A 26,054-nucleotide genomic window follows, 5' to 3' on the forward strand; every position below is an offset into this window, starting at 1 on the left:
AGGGGAAAAAGATAGATATTTTCAAATATCTTTTTTAGTTTACATTTAATTTGTACAATAATTACTATTGTACAGAACAGTTCTGTAATTTTGTACAGTTTTTTGAAAACAAGAAATTGTTTTACCGCCTGCACAAATAAATCGTTTATGAAAATGAAGATATATCTAAGATTCCCTTAAGTGGGCATCATTAAGAAAAGAAAATAGTATAAATACTCAACAAATAGTGCATTTATTACGGTACGTAAAATGAAAATGGTAGCATAGGTATTACATAACAAAAGTTGTTTGATTATTTGCAACTCAGTTTTCATTTAATTCTGTTATCCATGACTCTACAGTTGATTTATACCTCTCTAACCATCTTATATTATTTTCTACAGTTTCTAACGCAGTCTTTCTGGATGAAGCTCCGGCACCAGCATCAGGATATTGGTTGAAAAAGGCTTGCATCTGAAATATTTATATAAATAAAGAACATACGTCAAATTATGGTAAATAATACTAAATAAATAAAATTAAAGGGGAGTTTATTTATCAAAATTAGCGGGAGCACAAAGGTGTTTTAATATGGCTGACTTGAATTTTCGGCATTTCATTAGACCAAGATCTGGCGGCTACAAAGGTAATATGATATTAGCTCCGGTTGGAATTTTGAGAATTGGTTGGGGGGACGGTCAAGAAGTTCCATCTGCAAGGATTTTACCTAGGGTTGCCAACTTTCAAAATAAAAAATAGAGGACGAGAGGGTAAAAAAGAGACACAGGCAAAACATTTTTTGAGATCTCGCCCAAATGTCTGGCATTTATCAAAAAGTTATGCCAACGGTATGCGATTGATGACTCGGAACTTGTTAAAATAAACAAACCATTTTCAACAAAACTTTTTTTCAAAACATAAGCTAACAGTAAACATAAAATAGTTAAACATGTTTATCGCTTCCATAAATATCTCTTGCACATAAATATTATTTCTTAATTTCCTTTTCTGGACAAATGAGTGGGAGTAGCGAAAGACACAGATTATATAAAAAAGTTAATAGCATTGTATATAAAAAAGAGGACTTTTTCAATACGTGAGAGAAAAGAGGCCTGTCCTCTGGAATAGAGGACGGTTGGCAACCCTAATTTTGCCCAAAACCTCTGCAAAGGGCACATCAGTCAAATCAGAACTTCGCAGCGGTATTTTCGTCTGACGATATAAAATGTGCTTAAAATGCTTCTGTGTTGCACATGTTAAAACGTCAGACGGAGGTAAAAACATTTTTTTTGAAGAAAAAAAGTTTGATCTAGACATCTGATGATTTTCACGCGTCATATGTGAGCTTTAAGCCGATAACAACACATTTTCAGCCGGAGGTAAGAAAATTTTTTGAGGAAGTATTTTTTTACCATTGACTCGTCTGGCGTGCTCTTTGAGCAAAATCCTTGCAGATGGCACTTCTTGACCGCCCCGAAACAAATTCTCAAAATTTCAGCGGTCGCCAGTTCTCTGTCTATATTTTTTATACGTATTAAAATATAAAATAGGATCAACTATACAATTTACCGGTTTGTTTTACGCTGAATCAATAAATGTAAATTGTTATTATATTTGTTGAACAAGATATTATATTTCTAATAAAAATAAGTTATGATACCTAATAATTTTTTTAATAACAACACACAGGTACGTCTATGAGAGAACTAAGTAAAATTCATAAAATTGACTATTCCAATTATTTTTGACAAGTATAGGAGTAGTAGAATTTTATATTTGATTGGAGTTACTATTCGTATCATATATGTTATACCGGGTACGTCTCAAAAGTGGTTCACCCCTATAACTACTTTATTTTTTCAGATAAAAAAACGAGAATTGGTATGTTAGTATTTGACACAAATTAGGATTAATTGACGTATTCAATTGTTTTTGGTCACTTCCTGTTTCACCGGAAATGACTACAACTTTTGATTTTTACATGGCACCCTCGGTATTTTTTTAGTTTATTCGATAGAAAATGACACTCTGAGTAGAATGACATATCATATGTCAACTTTTGACAATTTTGTTTAAAAAAAATTGTATTTTAAATTTCAATCTAGATGCCATGGCCGCGATAAAACCACTAATTTTTAGTCAAGAAGCCTTGAAACAATAGATTTGATCGTTTAATGTTTTTCGTATCTTGTTCTGGCCAGCTAAGAGATGCTCAAATCGTATTTTTAATCATATCTCAATTTTTTCAAATGGAACAAGGGTGGCTCATTAGCATATTTGGAAAAAGCATTTTTTACCAGTAATTTGATACCACACACTAGGTATTTCGTGTCAAATTGTCGTTATGAACCGCATGTTACAATTTCAAATAAACAATATTTGAAAATGTCATAAGTTGACATATGATATGTCATTCTATTCAGAGTGTCATTTTCTATCGAATAAAGTAAAAATATGCTGAGGGTGCCATTTAAAAATCAAAAGTTATAGTATTTCCGGTTAAACAGGAAGTGACAAAAACAAATGAATACGTCAATTAATCATAATTTAGAGCCTATATTAACATACCAATTCTCGTTTCCTTATCTGAAAAAATAAAAAAGTTATAGGGGTAAACCACTTTCGAGATGCACCCGGTATAATTACCGAGATAATGACTTATAAGTGAAAAGCTGTTCTATAATCTTTCATGTTCAATTTAATCTGGGAACAATCGCAACATCAACAATTTTTGAAGTCTTCAAATTTAAACATTTTTCATAAAAACAATTGTTTTCATCTGCCTAGTTTCCATCTCTAATGTATACACATAAAAATAATATTGGACCCCATTCTTAGTTTTATTTATATAAATATATGTTCCTCGAGTGACTTAAGTGAGCACTAAGAAGCGATTTTTGAAGATTGACCCCCCAAGTGGGTAAAATTATGGATGAAAGATTGCATTCAAATTTATTAATATCTGATCTGGGGGTACTAAATTTTGTATAGAGATTTGGTTTGGTTTGGTTTGGTGATCCATTTGAGCACTCAGGAGCCATTTTCGAAAATTCGCCCAAGGTGAAATACGGGCTGAATGTATGAAAAAATAAAATCTGTCCAAGGAGTTAAAAATTTTGCACAAAGGTCCTTTAAGTGGCTTCATTGAATACTAAGAAGCAATTTTCGGAAATTCAGCTCGTAAGAGGTGAAACTAGGGGTAATAATAGTAGTTTTGTATAAAGATATTTAAAATCTAAGAGCATAAAATTTTGCACATACATATTATTATGTACCTTAAAGTAACTAAGTGTGTACTCAAAAACGGTTTTTGGAAATTCATCCCATAGGGGTAACAATCTATAAAAAAATTGTTATAATCGGTTTTAAAAATAAGAGACTGAGTACAACAGCGATTTTTAGAAATTCATCCCTTCGGATGGTCATACAAGTCCAAAATGTGGGTTTACCATTAAATTTCCATACCAAAAATACCATATTGTCATATACTATACTTATAATACCGAATGGTTTTTGAAATATAACCGTTTTGAAACTAAATTTGCTACTTAAAATTCCTGCTCTCAAATTACTGCCCTCTTAAAATTCTAAATTCGAAGAATTTTATTATTTTTTAACAGAATAGAAGTACTGTGTATGACGTCTTCTTCAAAATTCGTCAAAAGTCTACCCTAATTTGCAATCATGTTTGTTATATACAGAGCGACTCAAAACAAAATGTATTTCTCTCTACTATTTTAAGTGGAACACCCTGGATTTTGTATCATAATCGAATAATCAATATTTAATGAGAAAATTTTGTTTTGAAGTACAAGGTGTATTTTTTTATAAATAATACGCTATACAAATTGGTTTAAGTGTATATTAGAATAATTAATAGTAAATGTGAGTTGTTAGTATGATTAAATAGAAGAATATAGCAATCTTACCTCAGCTAATCTTTCTGCAGTTGAGAATGACGATGTTATTGTACGAATAAGTTGTCCTAAATATCTATCATTCAATGTAAATCTATCAACTAAATATTCCCAATTGTTTCTAAAATAAAATTTCGAAATTCTTTATCAAATATTCATTATATATTATATTATTAATATGTTGTGTTATTAATACATTATCATATTACATACAATATTAGTATGTTACAGGCGATATTATAAAAACAGACTGTATTTATATGGTATAGGTTGTATAGCACAGACCGTAGCATTTTATTCGCCCTGGGCATTTCGTCTGCGTGATCTGTATTGTAATGCATGCGACATAGATAAATAAAAATGACCGGTTCACAGACAGAGGGACAAAATAAAAAGCAGCATACAGTGTTGGCGGGTTTTACGATTGTAGGAAAATGTGTGTAGAAAAAAAAACTATTTTAAAAATACATTTCCCTCACTATTTCTTTCTTGTTCATATTGGTACCACGGCTAAGGGTATTGCGGCGGGTTGCTGTTGGCTACCTCCGCGGCTGTTCTGAACGAAGCCCACAATCCTGGGCGACTCTGGTTCTGGGCTGCAAATTGGGGCTTTAGGCTCCCGTTTGCTCCTTTTATTTTCCATCATTGATTTTCGTTCCTTCATCATTTTTTCCATCTCCTGGGTTTGTTTGCTTCTGGGTTTTTTGTGTTTTGGGATCGGTTTCATCGCTTCCTGATTCCTTACCGTACTGATCTGAAGGCAGTAACATCAGTATACACTAGTGTAGGTGTTTGTGTGAGTGTGCGTGTCTGCACTGGTGTATACGGTTGCGAGTTGTTGAGGGCTGAGCCGTTTAATCTTTTCCTTCTTAAAAACTCTCATGTACACTACTGAAATGAAGATAATATATCTAAGCTAAATGTCTTTTACAACTAGTGATGGGAAAAGCCGATTAATTTCAATAAGCGAGTACTCGAGTATCAAGCGATTGCAATAACCGAGTGATCACTCGAGCGAAATATCGCTCGTATTTAAAAATACGGTTTTTTGTCCGACATAAATTAGGATTGATTGACATATTCAATTGTTTTCGATCACTTCCGGTTTCACCGGAAATGACTGCAACTTTTGATTTTTAAATCGCACCCTCGGCATTTTTTTTACTTTATTCGGTATAAAATTACACTCTGAATAGAATGACATATCACATGTCAACTTTTGACGTTTTCGCATTTGGTTTATTTGAAATTGTAACATGCGGTTCATAACGACAATTTGACTCGAAGTACCATGTGTGTGGTATCAAATTATTCTTAAAAAAAATCTTTTTCGAAACATGCTAATGATCCACCTTTGTTCCATTTGAAAAAAAAGAGATATGATCAAAAATACGATTTGGGCATCTTTTAACCGGCCAGGGCAAGACACTAAAAACATTAGACGACCAAATCTATTTTTCCAAGGCTCCTTGATTAAAAATTAGTGTTTTTAACACAGCCATGGCACTCTAGATTGAAATTTAAAATACAATTTGTTTTTAAGCGAATATGTCAACAGTTGACATATGATACGTCATTCTATTTAGAATGTCATTTTCTATCGAATAAAGTAAAAAAAAATACCGAGGGTGCCATTTAAAAATCAAAAATTGTAGTCATTTCCCGTAAAACAGGAGGTGACAGAAAACAATTGAATACGTCAATCAATCCTAATTTATGTCATATACTAACACACCAAATCTCATTTTTTTATCTAAAAAAATAAAAAAGTAATAGGGGTGAGCCACTTATGAGACGCACCCGGTATATACGGCGTCGTATAAATTTGCTACCTGCAATGTATGTAGAAAATTCACTCGGCTTTTTGTAGAGAATTTTTTTTATAGAGTATGTCACATTAAAATCGGATTTCAATTTATTTCATTCTAGGATCGCTTGCGTTCCTCGCTTGGTACGAGAATATTCAGAAAGATTGCCTAATCGAAATTTCGTCAGGATAAAGCCACCTCCTCATCACTTGCATCGCTCGTTCATAATCGAGCGATGTCGGTTATTTCAATAATCGAGTACTCGAGCAAATTTTCGCTCGAGTTATCCCATCACTATTTACAACTGTAGTAAAATAAGTAACTAATTGTGAAAAATAAAGTTCCAACCCTAGATGCAACATTTTTAATAAACGCCTACTTGTGCGGTTTGAAATTTTGATGCAAAATCCGGCAATATCGTATAGAAGAAATGTATCAACCCATACTTTATCTCTTTTTAATACATTTGATTTTCCATTAAGCTGTCTTACACGTTGAAATCACTGTCTTACACGTAAGACAGTGATGTTAGTCACTGTCTTTGTATAATCACTGTAAGACAGTGATTATACGTTAAAATCCAAACCACGCAGTTTCGATGACCAGATAGGTATGTACTAGACCCTTAACATACAGATTTTTGCTATTTAGACCATATGTTTAAACACGCGAATATTCAGAAAGCGTTGCTATAATCGTTCCACCGTTGTTTAAGTTCCACCCAACGCAACGTCAAGGTATCGTATCGTATTGAAATTAAAGAACAAAAAATTACAAAAAAATGGTTGAAACCAAACCAACCAACTAATGCAACTAATGATTTTGTTGCTCTCAGCTTCTCCCGTTAGTTTTCAGTGTATGCCATGAAATTTTGCCTCTGTTTTAGTTGCACGAATGAGTTTTGATGGCTGTGTTTCACCTTTTTTCGTGATTATTTGCTTTTATAGATATGATTTTGCCTTGACGTAAGATGCGCCGAAAAAAAATTATTATGTAATTTTATTCTAAATGTCACAATAGTTTAACTTGTACAAATTAATAAAAAACAGATTCTGTTTGTGTTTCAATATCACACACTAGTCTTATAATATGGTCTAGTTGCACCCAAGTAGCATTTTCACGACTTGCGACTACATGTTTACTAAACACAACGTTGGATTAGTTACAAAAAATAGTTAGCTCCGTACCTTGGGTATTAAAATAAATGTAAACGTTGTTGTAACGTTGTGCCGACGTTGAACTAGTACTACAACAAAGTAAAAGCTTCTGCGACGTCGAATAAACGTTGTCTTGTAACCTTTTTTGCTTAAGTGATCTTTAGATGATTCGGACAACGTAATTACAATGTTGGGCAATAAAGAGTTTTCTGACGTCACTTTCAGGACCTATTCCAACGTTATGCAAACGTCGTCTGTTTTACTAGTTCCAACGTTGTTCAGATTTCCTTATTCTTACGTTGATAGGAAGTCGAGCCACTACCTTTTTGAAACTGTATTGAACCATAACCTTAAATCTTAAATTTTCACTTCATTGTTCTGTTCAGTCAGACAGTTCAGTGCCGTTTTTGTTTTAGAAAAAAAAACTTAATTATATAAATAAATAAATAAATAAATAAATGCCTTTATTGTCAAAAAATTTTTCAATTTGTAGACAAAGGTAAACTAACAAACAAAGTAGAAAAAAAAAACAAGGTGCACAAACAAACAAACAAAAGATAATACAAAACATTATATAAATAATATTGTCAGTCTTATTGTTAAAATAAACATTTATAAATGTTTACAATGTCAAAGAACAAAAAATTTAAAATAATATTCAAAAATATTTAGCCAGTTTATAGCAAAATATCAATGACCTCTAAATAAATTAATTTCGATGTCATTAGTAAATATAGCAATAGCAAACATTAGACCAGTGTTTTCAAGATCAAATTCGATTTTCAATTCAAATATAATTCATTTACGGCGTAGAAAGCCTTGTCTAGTAAATAAGAGTTCAATGCTTTGCGAAATGAAAAAAATGATGTTATGGATTTGATTTCAAATGGCAGGTGATTGTGCATTTTTCTCGAGTTGTATAATACTGAACTTTTAACTAACTCTGAGCGTGGGGTAGGTAGATAAAGATCTTGCTCCGCGTTCCTGAGTGGATAAGTGTGAGATGGCCTTTCTTGAGAAGCTGATACATGTTTACGTATTAGGCAAACGGATTCAAATATAAATAAGGAAGGAAGAGTCAATATTCTTAATTCCTTAAAAAAGTCCCGGCAATGAGTTCTGCTGTTTAGTCCTAGTGAATATCGAACAGCTCTCTTCTGGAGCTTGAAAATGCGGTCAAATTGAGTCGCACAACACGTACCCCAGAATGGAAGGGCATACCTGAGGTGCGACTCCAAAAGTGCATAATAAACAGTTCTACCCACTGACAAGTTAAGCTCCTTGTGGTACTCCACAGTCAAGTCAAGCCTTGTGGTACTCCACATTCTATTGGCTTGCTAGAAGACAACGTGGTATCCACCCTCACAAGTTGACTTCTGTTGCTCAGATACGACTTAAACCATTCGAGAGATGATCCCCTGAACCCATAGTGCAGCAGTTTATTAATTAGGATCTTATGACTTACACAATCGAACGCCTTAGAAAAATCACAGAAAATTGTTGCTGTAGAATGATGGTTGTTTAGGCTGGAGAAAACTTTATTAAGGAGGGAAAACATAGCGTCATTTGTGGACTTGTTGCTTAGAAATCCAAATTGATATTCAGTAAGTATTTTGTACTTAAACAGAAAAGATACCAGCCTTCTTTTAACCAACCTTTCTATGATCTTAGATAGCGTTGGAAGGAGTGCAATTGGGCGATAGTTAGAAGCTTCATCTTTGTCTCCTCCTTTGTGCAGAGGAATGATTATTGCCGTCTTAAGACATTTTGGAAAAATACCATTTTGGAACGACATGTTTATTAAAGTTGTTAGGTGATTCAGAGTGCTTTCTGGCAGATTCGAAAACATTTTTAAAGTTAGCCCGTCGGTCCCAGAAGAGGATTTATTTTTGATGGTATTAATTGTACTGCGAAGCTCTTCAAGAACTACGGGCGAAAAAAAAGAAACTGTGTAAGTTTACATTATCATTAGAGAGATAAGAAAGTGGATCATGAGGAGGACATATGGTATTACTTAAGTTTTTCGCTACATTTACAAAGTAATCGTTAAGGTTCTCAGGCGAGGTAGAGATATTGCTAGACGAAGAAGCTTTGTTTCTCAACTCATTCACAATAGACCATGTTTCCTTAGCAACATTACCAGAATTAACTATTCTCCTATTATAATAAAGGCCCTTAGCGGCTCTTATAGTCTTATGATAAATTTTTCTGTATAGTTTTACGTAATTGTGGAAGAAGAGACTGTCTGCGATTTTTTTTAAATGAGATAATGAACGCATGTTTTTAGAAGATATGCGTAGACCTTTAGTGGTCCAAGGTTTATTATGCTTATTTTTTATAGGCCTAAGAGGAAAGGATTTGAACGCTAGACTGGTTAATGTTTTTACGAAAATAGAAAATTCGGTGTCGACATCATAAGAGCTAGTATCCCAGTTGGTTGTTTTACATAAGTGGCTGAACTTTTGAGCATTCTTTTCTGAAAAAATACGACATAATTTACGAGGGGCATTTTTGATTTTGGACTTTATCGAAAATTCAGTTAAAACTGCTTCATGATCAGAGAGACCCGAGCTAAAGACGTTGCAGGCGATGGAGTTAGGATCAAAAGATGATACAACATAGTCTATAGTACTAGAACTGGTATTGGATATTCTGGTAGGTGAGCCTACATGCATGGCCATTCCAAAAGAATCAAAAATGGACCGAAGAAACTCCTGAGCAGCACATACACCAAGAAAGTCAATATTAAGATCACCACACAAAATTAGTTTGCTTTTCAAGGGCAGAGACTCAAGCAAACTTAGTAGATTATGACAGAATAATTGCACGTCAGAGTCAGGTGTTCTATAAATACAAATAATGTAGGGGTCACAATAAGGTCATAAGCATTATGGTGGACAATGGAAAATTCGAATACTTTTTCAGATAACAAATCATTGTACCTAGTTACCTCGGAAAAGTCGTTGTTTAAAGACATTATCATAGTACCTCCATGAGAAAAATTTGTTCTATTAAATCTGGCTACTGTGGTATAATTTTTAACAAACACAGGCTCATTAAAATTCAACCAGTGCTCAGTTATGGCAATGATATCTGGAAATTCAAGTTCTTCTAGTAAAAGATATAATTCATCTGTTTTATGTCTTAAGGACTGAATATTAATAAGGAATAGACCAAGCTTGCTATCGCTTAATTTTTCAGAGGGTGCTTGATCCTCTGTTCGCGTCAATTCAACTAAAAATTTTTATTCTTATTTGGGGAGCCACTGGAATAATATTTGCCGTGACTTTCCCTAATCTTTTGAAGTCGTAGAAGGCTCTCCGCAGAAAAGAATGACCTGAAAGCTGAAAGATCTGCATCAACTTCAGTTGAGCCAATACCATAGGCGTTGTGGAAGCGGTAGTACAACTTACGCAAGGAGTCCAGGTCACTAGGTAGCCCTTCTGATGCAAGCATCAATTTGATGCTGGTACTAGTGTGTTCTTCAAAACATACACTGGATGGTTGGTCGTGAAGATAGGCAAGGAATAGCCTAAGAGATTTCAAAATGGAGGGGTCCCTCAACTTGGCCAACACGTAACGTCCATTTACCGCATCTGAGTCCTGAGACAGCCGTACTATAGGTGGAGTCATCGGGTCCATAACTACCAAACCATCTCCCTTCGTACTTCCCCGCACAATAATTTCTGGATTTTCCATCGCCAGGGACTTGCAAGCAGCTATAGCCTCCCTGTCAGACCCAATCTTAATAGTTCTTACCTCCATTGGCATAGTTGCCAGTGGTGGGTCAAGTAGGTGAGGTAGCTTGCGGTTCTCAGTGATGTTTATTTTGAGATTTTGAGCAGGTTCAGCCGAAGAAGTTAACGAAGCTTGGTTTAAGGATGTTGAGGTTGAATCTATTTTGGTTCCCGGCGGCCACATATTTATGTCCTTAAGCTGCACTAAGTGACACCTCTTTTGCACTCCAATTTTGAAATCGGAATGGGAACTGTCCTTATTTTTCAGCATTGGAAAGCATCTGATGAAATCGGTGGTTTCTAGTTTTTCTTTAACATAGTGCGCAAGTTGAATGAATGATTAAAATGGGACGTAAGAAAGGCACATATAAAACTAAATTTAAATATATATGGACATATTACCGATACTTTATCCACTCCCTCGTTTATTTAGAATATAGAGGGCGGCACAAGCTAGACTCTAGGATGGCTAAATTAGGCAATCTTGCGACTAGTACAGTACGTCTGTCCGTTCTGTAGCTACGGGGTATCCGTGAGAGGGGAAATAATATTCTCTCGATTTTTGTAAAAAAAAGACGACGCGTCCCATCAATAAAAATTCGACAAATTTGCAAGTAGCCAATAAAATGAGTGGGCGGAACGATTTGCGGTGACGTACTCATCAAGTCGACGTATAAAATATATTGATGTTTATTTAAATGTTTTTAGTCCGCATTCCTTTCATAGACACAGATCCAGCAGACGTACTTTATACTACCTGTTAAGGCTGAACTCCGACTTTATTAGTCCAGTATGCGACTACTACTCGAACTACTCCATCTTAATCTCCAAAACAACAAAGTGAAAGCCGCCATGTTGTTGAATAAGAAAATGTTTCGTTCCTAAAATAGCAATTCCTGCTTTTTGAATACATTAACTTGAAATATTTGACCCTAAACAACACACGGAAACAATTTTTTTTCGACTGCGAATAAATTATTCTCATTTTACTAACAAAAAAAAATTCAAGAAATTTTTTAAAACTTCTTTAATTTTAAGGCCTATTAGTATTTTTCAAAGTAGAAACAATACATTTATCAATAAAGTTGTTTGCGTTTAACTTTTTTGCCTTGGGTAACGAGTTACAGACTTGGTTAAAGTGTTTCAATAATTATGATCTTCAAACATCCTCCACACTTAAATACTTTTGTTTTGTTTTCCCTTTACTGCCATCTGGCATATGTCTCTAACTAAATCATAAAAATAATATTTTTACTATAATTATCCCAATTTAGGATAATACGCGACTTAGACGCCATATTATTATAGTTTTGTATTTCTGTGAATTAGGATTTTAAACAACGTTGTAGTTTGTACTAAATTAGACTGCTTAGTAGGTATCCAACGTCGTTTCGACCTAAAAATTATTCCCCAAACTAGTGCAGATTAGGGTTGGCACGAGGTTGTGCCGACGTTGCGCCCCGTCGTTTGGTCGCGTGACACAACGTTGTCCCGACGTCCAAATGCTGCTTGGGAAGTTAAAGTCTTGTCAAAACATATATTTGGTTATAAATATAAACTGGAATGCCCCATTGGTCGCACTGCAATCACACCAATGGACTGCCGCACAAAAACAAATCAATCAAAGAAACGCGATATAGTATCGTCAAGTATCGTCTTTGTCAATCACACTAAGATTTTAGAATAAGTAGGAGGAGCGCAGGCAGATGATTAGACCGGGCCTTTAAAAACCTACGTCTGCGGTAAAGATTTACGTTTTTAATGTAAAAATGATAGCGGGCGTGTCGATTCTAAATTCATCAAGCGATGAATCACTCCCAAACATTCGTGGCGTTTAATATACTAAGATCTTCAGTCCATTTATATATGGGCTAGTCCTTTTGCATATAGCTAGGTTTACATATAGCCTGTAACATATACAGTAATCCCTCAAAGATTCAAGTTCATTAGATATTTCGATATTTTTAAAACTAAATGATATTTACAATTACCTCACAAAATCCCATATTAAATCAGTTCCAGCTGTATTTACAGATATGTAACCTAAAACTGTAAAATAATCTTGGCTTCTTACAACAGTAGTGTCCTTAGTAAGTTCCAGTAATCTGCAAAAAAATAGTTACTTGCAATAATGATAGGCAAAGTTTTGAAATAGTGGTTGGATCTACATATGTTAGCTAAGCAGGGTATTAAGTTTGATAAAACTAATGGTCGGTGAGAGTTCTAGGAAACATAATAGCAAGACTTGATGTTCCCCGAGCTTAACAAAAAATGTATGAAGTAAAACGCTAAAAAATAAAATCTACCCGCTAATATAATTAAATTTAACGAAAAATGTAATTAAGTGTCTGTTAATACGTGTCTGATCACACATTAGAAGAAAAGAAATAATACAAATATTAGTACATACAGGGTTATTCACTAGGGTGGGCCGTCGGGTAATGTGTTTTTATATTTTTTTTTTGATCCGGTTTCCTGACCTCACAAAACTTGTAAGATACCTTACTTCATGGCGTTTTGCTTTTTAATAAATTATTTTTTTCCACTGCCACAGAGGAGCTATAAAAAATAAGATTTTTGCAAAAAAAAAGGTAATTACGTAATGGATGTCAAATTATTATTTTTTAAGTTATTATGGTTGTTGGTAAAAAAATAAGTTGCACCAAATCTGGCTTTTTTTAATATATAAAAAGGTAACGAAAATACAAAACAGTTGAAAACTAAACTATAAATATAAAAAACAAAATGATAACTATTTCCAATAACTCACAGAAAAGGTAACAAAAATACAAAATAGTTGAGAACTAAACTATAACTATAAAAAACAAACTGGTAACTATTTCAAATAACTAACATGTCATTCCAAAAAAAGTCTTTTTGAATTCATATTTCGGCATATTTTCCCTCGATTTCAGTCTGTTTCTTATATATCCGGCTCTTTTTTCGCTTCCACAGACGGTAGCTGAAGCTTCAGTTACAATTTTGACGGCCTTCACAACCGCTTGTGTATGGCAAGGATATGCTGTGAAATATGACAAAAGACTGACTTCGGGATTCTCGACAACTTCTTTAAGTTGTTCTTTTGATAGTTTCATAGTTACAGGAGGCTCCATCCATAAAACCTTCTGCCAGTCGATCATTTCAAAATAATACTCCTTGGCGTCAAATAATAATTCTTGGCGCTGATCTTTGCAATTCAACTGCCTACTCTTCAAAATTCTTTGGAATTCCAGTTGCCTTATGTGCTTCCTTTCGTCAAATAGCATAGCCAAAATAATATTTCTCTGGACTTCCAAAGAATCCATTCCTTTGAATAATTTTTTAGACTAAATCTTAGTCTTAGAGTCTTATTGTCTTGAAGAAGTGTCTGGCACCATAAATGCATGACGGCTGAGCCTTAATGCAAAACCACATTGGTGCATACACTTTCATTAGGAAATGGCTTAGTATTAGTAAGTTTTCCGAGGGCTTTTCAGTTGCTACATATAAATGAAGGATACGAGAAGCAGTAGTCAGCCAACGAGAATGAACCATTTTTCCAGGCTGTCTCTTAGAACAAACTCCCTCATTCGACATAGGGTACTGTAACCAAATGATTAGATTTTTAGAAATTGTGAGTAATGGGATCGTCGGAGGACTATTAAAGTTACAATTTAAAATTATTTTCAAATGGTACAAAGTGTCTCAAATAAATAAAATATATCAAAGTTGTATTTTATTAAATGGAACACCCTATATATTATTACATTTTTAGTTTCTGTGATTAAAATAAAGGTAACTTTTATTAATGTTTACCGCACTTTAATCTTGCCGCTTTTGAAATATCTACCAATTTGGGAAAATACAGTAACAATAATTTTAATGCTTCATTTATCTAGGCGTATTTAAGTTTGTATAACCAAATATTATACCAAAGTTTTTCTATTTACTAAATTTTGTGTTGTAATAATAAAAATTATTCTACCTTATACAGAGTGTCTAAAAATCTATCTTATATAATTACTAGCTTTAAATAGGATTTTTTAAATTTAAATGGAACACCCTGTATTTTTTACGTGAAGCAGATGCACAATTTAATTGTCTATCAAATTGTATTATACCATTTTCTACCTATATCTTCAAGTTTTTGTAGAAAATGCATTTTCTTATAATAATTTTAAATTGTAGGTTTACTAGTCCTTCAACGATACATTACTTACAATTTCTAAAATATAATCTTGTGGCTACAATACTCCGTTTCGAATAGGGTGAATAACCCTATATATAAAATATGATGCATTAATGCATGTTTTAAGTTTTAATAAATTTCTAAAAGATGATTAAATATTTCATTATGAAAACAAAGTAGTAAGCTACACGTACTTTTCCAATAAAGTAGTATTTTTAACGTTTGCTAAACCATTAATAAGCTTTAATTTTTCATTGGCATCGCTTTCTGCTTCGTATATTTCTAACAGTTTATACCAAGTTGACTCGTCTGCATTTACCATTCCTAAAAATAAAAAAAAATGTTTAAATTTTATATCACTAAATATCAATACAATATTGATTCAGATAATACATTTCTCACCGATTTAAAGATCTGTTTAATTATATACTGTTACGTTTTTCGTCGGTTCGGTGTGGATAGAAAGTCTAATTTATTTAAATACAATTTATTTTACACTAAGTAACAAAAACAATAACGATAAAAGACTTAAGAACTATTTACAAACTATTTATCTAGAAAGAATTTATTTTGAATTTAGCGCGGCAACTGTACTCGTCTATTTGTTTCTGTCCCCCCAATGACTAAAGAATACAAGGACAAATAGCACCCGAGACCAAACTGTGACCATTCTTCCAAACAGTGCCGTGGCACATATTTTTCTTAACATAGCCGCTTGAAGCGATATATATATTTTTCATAAATGTTTTCATTACGCCTATGGTGTATCTGGTGGTATCATACTAATTAATAATTACGAAAAAAACGTATTAAAATGTTAACAAAAAGTACAAAACTAGTATCGACGTATAGCACATACCAAGTACATATAATATCAGAAAAATAATTATCGAATTTAATAAAAAAAAACGCTAAAAGGGTGTAGAGGACTGTTTATTTCCCTATAAAACGAAACTCCTGGCTCTTTCTTATCATTGCGCCTTTTACACTTGAAAACTGAACAAATTACCATTGTAATACAGTTTATACAAAGTTCACTACACACAACCAACTATTAAAAATCGCTAAAATTTTTGCTGATGGCCAGCCCGGTGGCCAGCTGATGACTCATTCGTTAAGTTCAAAAAAATGGCGTCTAAGGTCACAAATTCTGCTGCAGCCCGTATATGGGCGGTACATGTCCTTGTATTCTTTAGTCATTGTGTCCTCCTTAGGCCCCAGGCGTCGCGCGTCGGCTTAATACCCACAGCTTAACAGTTCTCGAATTTTCTCGAGAAGGTTTAGAATGTTCTCATATGTACTCCTCCATTCCAGTGGAACTCGAATTTTCTCGAACCTTCGAATGAATCATTACAGTGTCTATTATTTAATGCGATATTAAGGTCATATGGGGGCGGGACATATTAGTTAGTTAGGTTAGGCCGAGTCCACACGGGTCCGCAACAATACTTTAAATTCCTTGAGAATAGTGGAAATAGTCCATGTTTATAATAATAATCCCCTTTACACAAATGAGGAGTAGCAAGATACAGCTTGGCTACTCTTGTAATGTATTAGAAAGGTGTCATGCAAAAACACGGTAGATTAAAGTGGTGCGTCTCAAAAGTGGCTCACCCCTATAACTTTATTATTTTTTCAGATAAAAAACGAGATTTGGAATGTTTGGTTTAGACGAGATTTAGTATATGACATAAATTAGGATTGATTAACGTATTCAATTGTTTTTGGTCACTTCCTGTTTCACCGGAAGTTACTACACCTTTTGATTTTTAATGGCACCCTCAGAATGTTTTACTTTATTCGATAGAAAATGACTCTCTGAATAGAATGACATATCATATGTCAACTTTTGACATTTTCGCATATGGCTTATTTGAACATGCGGTTCATAATGACAATTTGACTCAAAATACGCGGGGTTGTGGGGTATCAAATTATTCGTAAAAATGCTTTTTCCAAATATGCTAACGAGTCATCCTTGATATTTGTCTCCATAAATAAGACTTTGCCGCTGTGAAAAATGTCAGGGTATAGGGTATATCGAGCATCGCGCCGAATCGTAAAGAATTTTCGCATAGTCAAATAAATTTCACATACATTTTTATATAAATATTAGATTTAAGTTGTAAATAGTTTTATTAATAATAATAACAATGACCCATCAGGGTCCCACAACAATAGAGAGCCCCACCCCTGGAAGCTCTACTAGTTTGCAAACCAGTCAAGGAGTTGCTGCTGGTAGAAAAACAACTAGAAAGAAAATAAATTGGAGCAAAGAAATGAATTGTAACATAGTAAAAGCATTTCTATTCGTTAACGAATGTAGGGATGACCCACTTCCGGGGTGGAGACAAAAATTACACATGGAATTTAAACAACGGCATTCAGAACTTGAGCTCGCGGAACAAAACCTAGCAGATCGACTGAGATTGATATATAGGAAGCAAATGGTAGCACTAGCTGAAATAGATGAAATCAGACGTAGCGTTGGAAGAGAAATCCACAACTCAGAGGAAGGTGAAAGCTCAGTTGTGTTAGCTGTACATGAAAGTGACACACCACATGAAACTTGCCAGACAAATGATACACCACATGAATCTTGCCAGACTGAAGCAGAAGAAAATAGAGCAGCAGCTGCATGCAAATTGAAAGACAATTACCAGCTATTTGAAGATACCAACCCCTTATGTAGACCATACCTTCCAAAACTAAACATCAAGAAAGAAACCTTTAAAATCATAGAAGTAGTGAATGATGCTCTAGAAAAATTAGTGGCTAGTGTTGACGACCTTGATGAACTACATCGAGCCATATACGCTGCAGCCATCACGGTCCTTGAAATAAACCAACAACAACCCTACACTACAGAACTAACAAAAAATCAAAATACAGAAGCAACCTGCTTGGAAGAATAGACTACTATCCCAAATAGACAAATTAAGAGCAAAGGCGGACGTGATACATGAATACATCAACGGAAATACAAGCAGAAAAGTAAGGCATAAGATAGAGGATATTCTTAAAACGATCAAGCTCGAGAAATCTAACCCAGAATTCAACCGAAAACTTACATGCTTTAGAGATGAGCTTAGACAAAAATTTAAGTGAAAGGGGCTAGACTAAAACGATACAATAAAACAACTAAACGAAAGGAACAGAATCGAAAATTTCAAAAAAACCAGAAGAAATTCTATCAAACACTGGAAAACCATAACAAAGAAGAAGTAACTGTGGAAAATGCTAATAAAGAGGAGTTTCTTAAAAACTGGAGCAGTATGTGGTCAAAGCCTGCAGAATATAATAAAAAAGCTGCCTGGGTGCAATGGGAACAAGATAAAGCCAAAAACATCATAGAAATGACTAGTGTACCTATCACAGAAGAGGACATCAAATATGCCATAAAAAAGCTCAAGAATTGGAAAGCGGCAGGCCCGGACAATATACATAACTTTTGGATGAAACACTTTAAATGTCTACCTCTCGTGATTGTCCGATGTTTTGAACAAGCTCTTCAGAACCCCCAGGAATTCCCGAAATATCTTGCTACATGAAACACCTATTTACTATATAAGGGAGGAAACCAAAATGACCCTCAAAACTTCAGGCCAATTACATGTTTGTCAGTTGTATACAAATTGTTTACATCGGTGATATACTCAAAAATTTATGAACACTGTGCAGCTCAAAACATAATAGCTCCTGAACAGAAAGGTTGCATACGCCGATCACTTGGCTGTAAAGAGCAGCTCACCGTGGATACTGTTGTTACGAGACAGGCTGTAGTAAAGAAAAGGAACCTTAGTACATGCTTTATCGACTATAGGAAGGCCTACGATTCGGTTCCCCACGATTGGCTCCAAAAAATTCTTGAAATTTATAAAATCGACCCCAAAATTAGAAATATGCTGAATATACTAATGACCAACTGGAAAACTAAACTCCATTTAAGCAACAAAGATTTAGGAGAAATTGAAATAAAAAAAGGTATATTCCAGGGCGACGCTCTCAGTCCTTTGTGGTTTATCTTGGCACTCAACCCACTATCTTCCCTATTAAACAATACCTCTTGTGGATATCGCTTAAAAGTAAAGGACGAAAGACGAATAAACCATCTACTATTTATGGATGATATAAAAATATACGCGGAAAGTAAAACGCAACTACAAACGCTACTCAAAACAACAAAAACATTCAGCGACGATATAAGTATGTCTTTTGGTTTAAATAAATGTGCCACCGTAACTATTAGCAAAGGATGTATTAAATTAGAAAACGTCAATGAACATATAGATCCACTACCGCTAAATCAGACGTACAAGTATTTAGGTATGGCACAACACCGGTCCATCGACCACACAAAGCTAAAAAGTGAGTTTAAAGAAAAGTACAAAAAAAGACTTACAAAACTCTTAAATACAAATTTATCATCTGGAAACTTAATAAAAGCAATAAATGCATGGGCTGTACCTGTACTGATATATTCGTTTGGCGTACTTAAGTATTCTGATACAGATTTGCGTGATCTAGATCGACTCACGCGGGTACTAATGACTAAATTTAGAATGCACCACCCTAAGTCTGCTGTGGAAAGAATGTATCTTAAGAGAATAGAAGGTGGAAGGGGGCTTCTGAATTTGTATGAGTTGTGTAAAAATCAAGAGCACAAAATGAGAACATATTTCCAACAAAACAACAGCCCGCTTACCCAGATGATAGTGGATGCAGATAGCAATTACTCTGCGTTAAACCTTAAGGACTGCCGAGACCAGTTTGAAAACCAACTAATAGAACTAAGGAACAGACAGTGGCGGGAAATAGTTCTCCATGGAAGATATCCTGCATCCCTAGAGCAGCAGAATGTGGACAAAGAGCGGTCTCTGGAATGGCTAAGAAGAGGGTTTCTTTATCCAGAAACCGAGGGTTTTATTGTAGCAATACAAGACGAGGTCATAAGAACCAGAAACTACGAGAGAAATATTCTGAAGAATGGAGTTGAGGATGTGTGTAAAAAATGCCATAAACCAGGAGAAACAATTGCTCATATAACAACAGGTTGCTCGGCGCTCTCTGCTAATGCATATTTAGGCAGACACAACCAAGTAGCAAAAATTATTCATTCAAAGATGGCCAACAACCTTAAACTTAAGAAGAATCTTCCACCATATTTCAAATATGACCCTGAACCAGTCCTTGAATCTTCAGAATATGTTCTATACTGGGACAGACCAATTCTCACCGACAGAACAGTAGACTATAATAGGCCCGACATTGTGCTGATAAATAAAGATACCAAAACAGCAAAGATAATTGATGTTGCTTGCCCGAATAGCTACAACCTGCAGAAGACCGAGTCTGAAAAAGTTAGAAAATATGAGAATCTAGCTATTGAGATAAAACATGTATGGAAATTAAAAGAAGTTAGCATTATTCCTATAATCATCTCGGCAACAGGCATAATTCCAAAGAGCCTTCAAAACAACCTAAGTAAACTGCAGATACCACCAGCAGTCATAACAACTATGCAGAAAGCAGTACTATTGCAAACATGCCATATAGTGAGAAAGTTTTTGGGCGGAGAGAGATGAGATGAAGTTCTCCTTACATACACTAGAGACAGATAAGGGGTAGGTAAAAGTTTTCCAGCTACGGCTGAGAAAGTGCAAAAAATCGGTAAATAATAATACCCCCAGGAATTCCCGAAATATCTTGCTACAGGAAAACCTATTTACTATATAAGGGAGGAAACCAAAATGACCCTCAAAACTTTAGGCCAATTACGTGTTTGTGTCAGTTGTAAACAAATTGTTTACATCGGTGATATACTCAAAAATTTATGAACACTGTGCAGCCCAAAACATAATAGCTCCTGAACAGAAAGGTTGTATACACCGATCACTTGGCTGTAAAGAGCAGCTCACCGTGGATACTGTTGTTACGAGACAGGCTGTAGTAAAGAAAAGGAACCTTAGTACATGCTTTATCAACTATAGGAAGGCCTACGATTCGGTTCCCCACGACTGGCTCCAAAAAATTCTTGAAATTTATAAAATCGACCCCAAAATTAAAAATATGCTGAATATACTAATAACCAACTGGAAAACTAAACTCCATTTAAGCAACAAAGATTTAGGAGAAATTGAAATCAAAAAAGGTATATTCCAGGGCGACGCTCTCAGTCCTTTGTGGTTTATCTTGGCACTCAACCCACTATCTTCCCTATTAAACAATACCTCTTGTGGATGTCGCTTAAAAGTAAAGGACGAAAGACGAATAAACCATTTACTATTTATGGATGATATAAAAATATACGCGGAAAGTAAAACGCAACTACAAACGCTACTCAAAACAACAAAAACATTCAGCGACGATATAAGTATGTCTTTTGGTTTAAATAAATGTGCCACCGTAACTATTAGCAAAGGTTGTATTAAATTAAAAAACGTCAATGAACATATAGATCCACTACCGCTAAATCAGACGTACAAGTATTTAGGTATGGCACAGCACCGGTTCATCGACCACACAAAGCTAAAAAGTGAGTTTAAAGGAAAGTACAAAAAAAGACTTACAAAACTCTTAAATACAAATTTATCATCTGGAAACTTAATAAAAGCAATAAATTCATGGGCTGTACCTGTACTGATATATTCGTTTGGCGTACTTAAGTATTCTGATACAGATTTGCCTGATCTAGACCGACTCACGCGGGTACTAATGACTAAATTTAGAATGCACCACCCTAAGTCTGCTATGGAAAGAATGTATCTTAAGAGAATAGAAGGTGGAAGGGGGCTTCTGAATTTGTATGAGTTGTGTAAAAATCAAGAGCACAAAATGAGAACATATATCCAACAAAACAACAGCCCGCTTACCCAGATGATAGTGGATGCAGATAGCAATTACTCTGCGTTAAACTTTAAGGACTGCCGAGACCAGTTTGAAAATCAACAGCTAATAGAACTAAGGAACAGACAGTGGCGAGAAAAAGTTCTACATGGAAAATATCCTGCATCCCTAAAGCAGCAGAATGTAGACAAAGAGCGGTCTTTGGAATGGCTAAGAAGAGGGTTTCTTTATCCAGAGACCGAGGGTTTTATTGTAGCAATACAAGACGAGGTCATAAGAACTAGAAACTACGAGAGAAATATTCTGAAGAATGGAGTTGAGGATGTGTGTAGAAAATGCCATAAACCAGGAGAAACAATTGCTCATATAACAACAGGTTGCTCGGCGCTCTCTGCTAATGCATATTTAGGCAGACACAACCAAGTAGCAAAAATTATTCACTCAAAGATGGCCAACAACCTTAAACTTAAGAAGAATCTTCCACCATATTTCAAATATGACCCTGAACCAGTCCTTGAATCTTCAGAATATGTTCTATACTGGGACAGACCAATTCTCACCGACAGAACAGTAGACTATAATAGGCCCGACATTGTGCTTATAAATAAAGATACCAAAACAGCAAAGATAATTGATGTTGCCGAATAGCTACAACCTGCAAAAGAGCGAGTCTGAAAAAGTTAGAAAATATGAGAATCTAGCAATTGAGATAAAACATGTATGGAAATTAAATTAGCATTATTCCTATAATCATCTCGGCAACAGGCATAATTCCAAAGAGCCTTCAAAACAACCTAAATAAACTGCAGATACCACCAGCAGTCATAACAACTATGCAGAAAGCAGTACTATTGCAAACATGCCATATAGTCAGAAAGTTTTTGGGCGGAGAGAGATGAGATGAAGTTCTCCTTCGATACGTCCGAGCCTAACCCCATACACTAGAGACAGATAAGGGGTAGGTAAAAGTTTTCCAGCTACGGCTGAGAAAGTGCAAAAATCGGTAAATAATAATAAATCGTCTTTATTGTACTATAAAAAAGATAGTTACAATTTGTGGGCGAAGTTTAGCTGTAAGCTATTCTACCACTTAACCAAAATATTAGTGTTATTCGTTTGTGTTAATAAACTTCGTTAATTATATAAGACTTTGGACTATCCAGCAAAAACGTAACAGTATGATCAAAGAATACTATTCGCTCTAGAAGTCTCGTCTCGTATCAAAATAGGCTCTATATACAGGATGTAAGGTATCTTCTAGAGAGCTACAATATCTAGATCGGAGATTTTTTGCACATCATTATTTTACAATGAGATCGATTAAAATTTTTTAAATATGGCGGCATTTCCAGAAATACCGGAAGTTGACAGCAATATAAATTCTCTGTCAAATTTTATGAATTTTGATATCAAATACTCTATAACCGTTTTTAAGAAAAAAACATTTAAAATTTTTGGATGAAAATAATTTCCTGTTAAAAAAGAACGGTATAGCCTAAACGTCAAATTTAGTTACTACAGAACTGCTAGTCACTGACATAAAAAGAGAAGACATGTGGCTATTTATTTCAAAAATTAAATGGTTTCAATGTTATAATATAATATTGGCCGTAGCTGTTATGGAATCGACAGGTTAAAAAATTATAATAAATCATTTTTTTCAAATGGAAACCCACTTTTTTCTCTCAAAACGGTTAATATTAGGTATAGTGTTTGATATAAAAAATCATAAAATTTTACAGAGAATTTAAGTATGTAACAAAAAATGTGGGTACCCATTTAACATAAGAAAGTTGTTGTCAACTTCCGATAGGTATTTACGGAAGTGCCGCCATATTGAAAATATTTTTAACTGAGAGATCTCATTATGAAACAATGAAGCAAAAAATCTCCAATCTAGATCTTGTAGTTCTCTATCTTAAAACTTCTAATACACGCTCAGTCTAGCACACCCTGTATATATGGGGCAGTCCCAAAGCAATTTTAATGCGAGAAGAGACTTCTATGGCGCATAATATTCTTTGATATATGAAATTTTTAGAAACATGGATTGACGGATCGTATCATATCTACCAAAAAAAATTATCTTAAAAAATGCAAAAAATCAGAATATGATCAAAATACTCTGAATAAATAAATATGCAGACAAAAATATACATTAAAATATATCAAAATAAACTGTTACATCGTAATAATTTACTACTAACAAAAATTAATTGACATTGTTTGTTATTACTATCGATCTAACAAGTAATCGCAAAACAATTTCCGATGGACGTGATCATCTTTGAGTGACAAGCGATGGCGACAGCGCTGCCAGATTGTGATGGATTTATGAAATGAATCTTTTATTAGATCATTTTTAAAAGATTTTTACGTTTTATATTTAATTTAATCAGGAAAGCTACAAGCTCTTTGCTTCGACTGTTTAAATGCTTCGGCATATTTTCGAGACACAATTTCAAGAAATGCAATATAAAAACTCGAAAATTTAGTTCTTAAAAGATCTGTTTGTGCTTAAAAGTAAAATTTTTAAAAAAAAGACTATGAAAATTGGAGAAAAAATGAGAATTACTCCCAAAGATTCAACAACAACACAATATTATACAAAATAATGACTGCCATTATGATATTGTCAAATAATAAACGACAACTCTGCTGACTGCAGCGCATGGAGATAATAAAAATCGCTTTAAACTAATTTTTGCAGCTTTAATCTAAATAAAATATCTGTTACAATCATTTGTTCTATGAAGTAAAATGAAGAGCTGTTCGGTATCTTAAATTATACAACAAACTTAAACATTTTTGCCAAAATTTTATTTAGTCAGGTTTACAGGTTTTAGTGTCAATTTTGATATGATTGATGACGTGCATCAAAAAAGGTTTTGCGATTACCGTATAGAGGGTGGTGACAATTTCGATTCTCAACATTGGCATCTCAGAAACTACGAGAGATACGAATTCAGTTAAATGGGACAAAAGTTGCGTAATTAGAAGTTTGACAACTCCTATGAAGAAAACCCCGGTACCTTAATTAGTTTCGGATTTATGAAAAAAATGAAAACAATACCTTTATATTAAATGTCAATATCTTCAGAACTGTATTATATATAATGTTGAGCATCGAAATTGTCACCACCCTGTATAATTAATGTTACTTACCATACTTATACACTATAGACCTCAAATCCTGAGATAACGTTTGGCTTGTATCATCAATCCAACTATTAAATTTAGATTGAGCTTCATTGAGACAATTAGAATCTTCTGCCACACATGCTAAGGATAATACAACTAATCGACTCAGCCTTAAAAATGTTTGATTTATGAAAATCAGTTAGTTTAATAAAAGTATCGCATACCTTGATAGATGATCGTCGCTGTCATTTTCAACCCATGTAAAATTATTATAAGCGTTTGAAACAATTTGTTTAATGTAATCCTAAAACAATATAAAACCTTTTGATATTTAATAGTTTAATAAAATAATTATTTATACTATACCTTAAATAAGGTACTTTGACTAGAGTCTGTCAAATATGTGTGAATAGCTTGTAATTTAGAAGATGCGACACTCCAAGGTGTATAACTGGTTTCGTTAACAAGTTGTCTGGTTAAGTCTAAAGGTATACTACAAACAAAATATTACGTTATAGTATAAAGAAAGAGAAATAATTATAGTTGATACAATATGATCGAAAAAAAGGCGTCAGCGATGGCTAGGAAATGAAGATTGCTTTAACTTTATATGTAAAATTATATGGGGAATGTCATCAATCGTCAATTCCAAGTCAACTAGGCGCCGTTCTTTTTAGATCATACATTATTACCAGTCTTAACAATGATGTATGAAACACCCACAACAAAAAATTAGTACTTTTTAGAATTACATACATACATATTAAGTCAGGCATCTAAATGCAAAATCCGAAAAGTCATACATTTTTGAAAATAGAGTTCTATACACCATTTTATTTGTTATCAAAAGAGCTAGCAAATTTCATAATATTTTCTTGCAAATATCGACAATATCCTTAAGATATTTAGTAATGAAAACCTGGTTTAAATGCAAAAAGCGATATGTCCCATCAGGATCTAAACTGAAACACCAACGATGTCCTCGTCAGCCAATTAGAATGAGTTAGTTAGCTTACGTTAATATAACCTAAGTTAAAAAAATTGTTCAGTTTAAAATTTAGATTTTGGTGTTTAATCTTCGTAAAAAACTATGTGTATTATTATTCTTTGTTTACTTTTGTTTTCTTTTCTTTTCAATATAATATCAATAAAATAACACAATCTATTTTATTTTTTGAGTACAATCAACAACGTAGTCAAAACCAGCCATGTCACAGCCTTAACATGCAAAACCCTACATGTCCAAATTAAAATACCAGTTTACAAGAAAACTCATTGAATTAGTTTTTTAAGCAAGGTAT

General features: G+C 34.0%; 1 protein-coding gene across 4 annotated transcripts in view; it reads right to left on the bottom strand.

Annotated features, from left to right (window-relative positions):
• Positions 1–209: 209 nt before the first annotated feature.
• The window catches only part of LOC115891196 (glutamyl aminopeptidase-like), a 151,159-nt gene continuing 125,314 nt past the window's right edge, over positions 210–26,054 (bottom strand). For all 4 annotated transcript variants that reach the window (XM_030911610.1, XM_030911607.1, XM_030911609.1 and 1 more), the window contains 7 exons: positions 25,120–25,246; positions 24,978–25,057; positions 24,778–24,923; positions 14,961–15,090; positions 12,590–12,703; positions 3,909–4,017; positions 210–453 (listed from right to left, as the gene is read on the bottom strand). In XM_030911610.1, the coding sequence (XP_030767470.1) occupies positions 304–453; positions 3,909–4,017; positions 12,590–12,703; positions 14,961–15,090; positions 24,778–24,923; positions 24,978–25,057; positions 25,120–25,246 (856 nt within the window). In that variant the 3' untranslated portion in view covers positions 210–303. The remainder of the gene's footprint in view (positions 454–3,908; positions 4,018–12,589; positions 12,704–14,960; positions 15,091–24,777; positions 24,924–24,977; positions 25,058–25,119; positions 25,247–26,054) is intronic.

Source organism: Sitophilus oryzae, unplaced genomic scaffold (genome assembly GCF_002938485.1).
Source record: "Sitophilus oryzae breed Bouriz unplaced genomic scaffold, Soryzae_2.0 scaffold_980_pilon_pilon, whole genome shotgun sequence".
In the NCBI taxonomy this organism is placed as follows: domain Eukaryota; kingdom Metazoa; phylum Arthropoda; class Insecta; order Coleoptera; family Curculionidae; genus Sitophilus; species Sitophilus oryzae.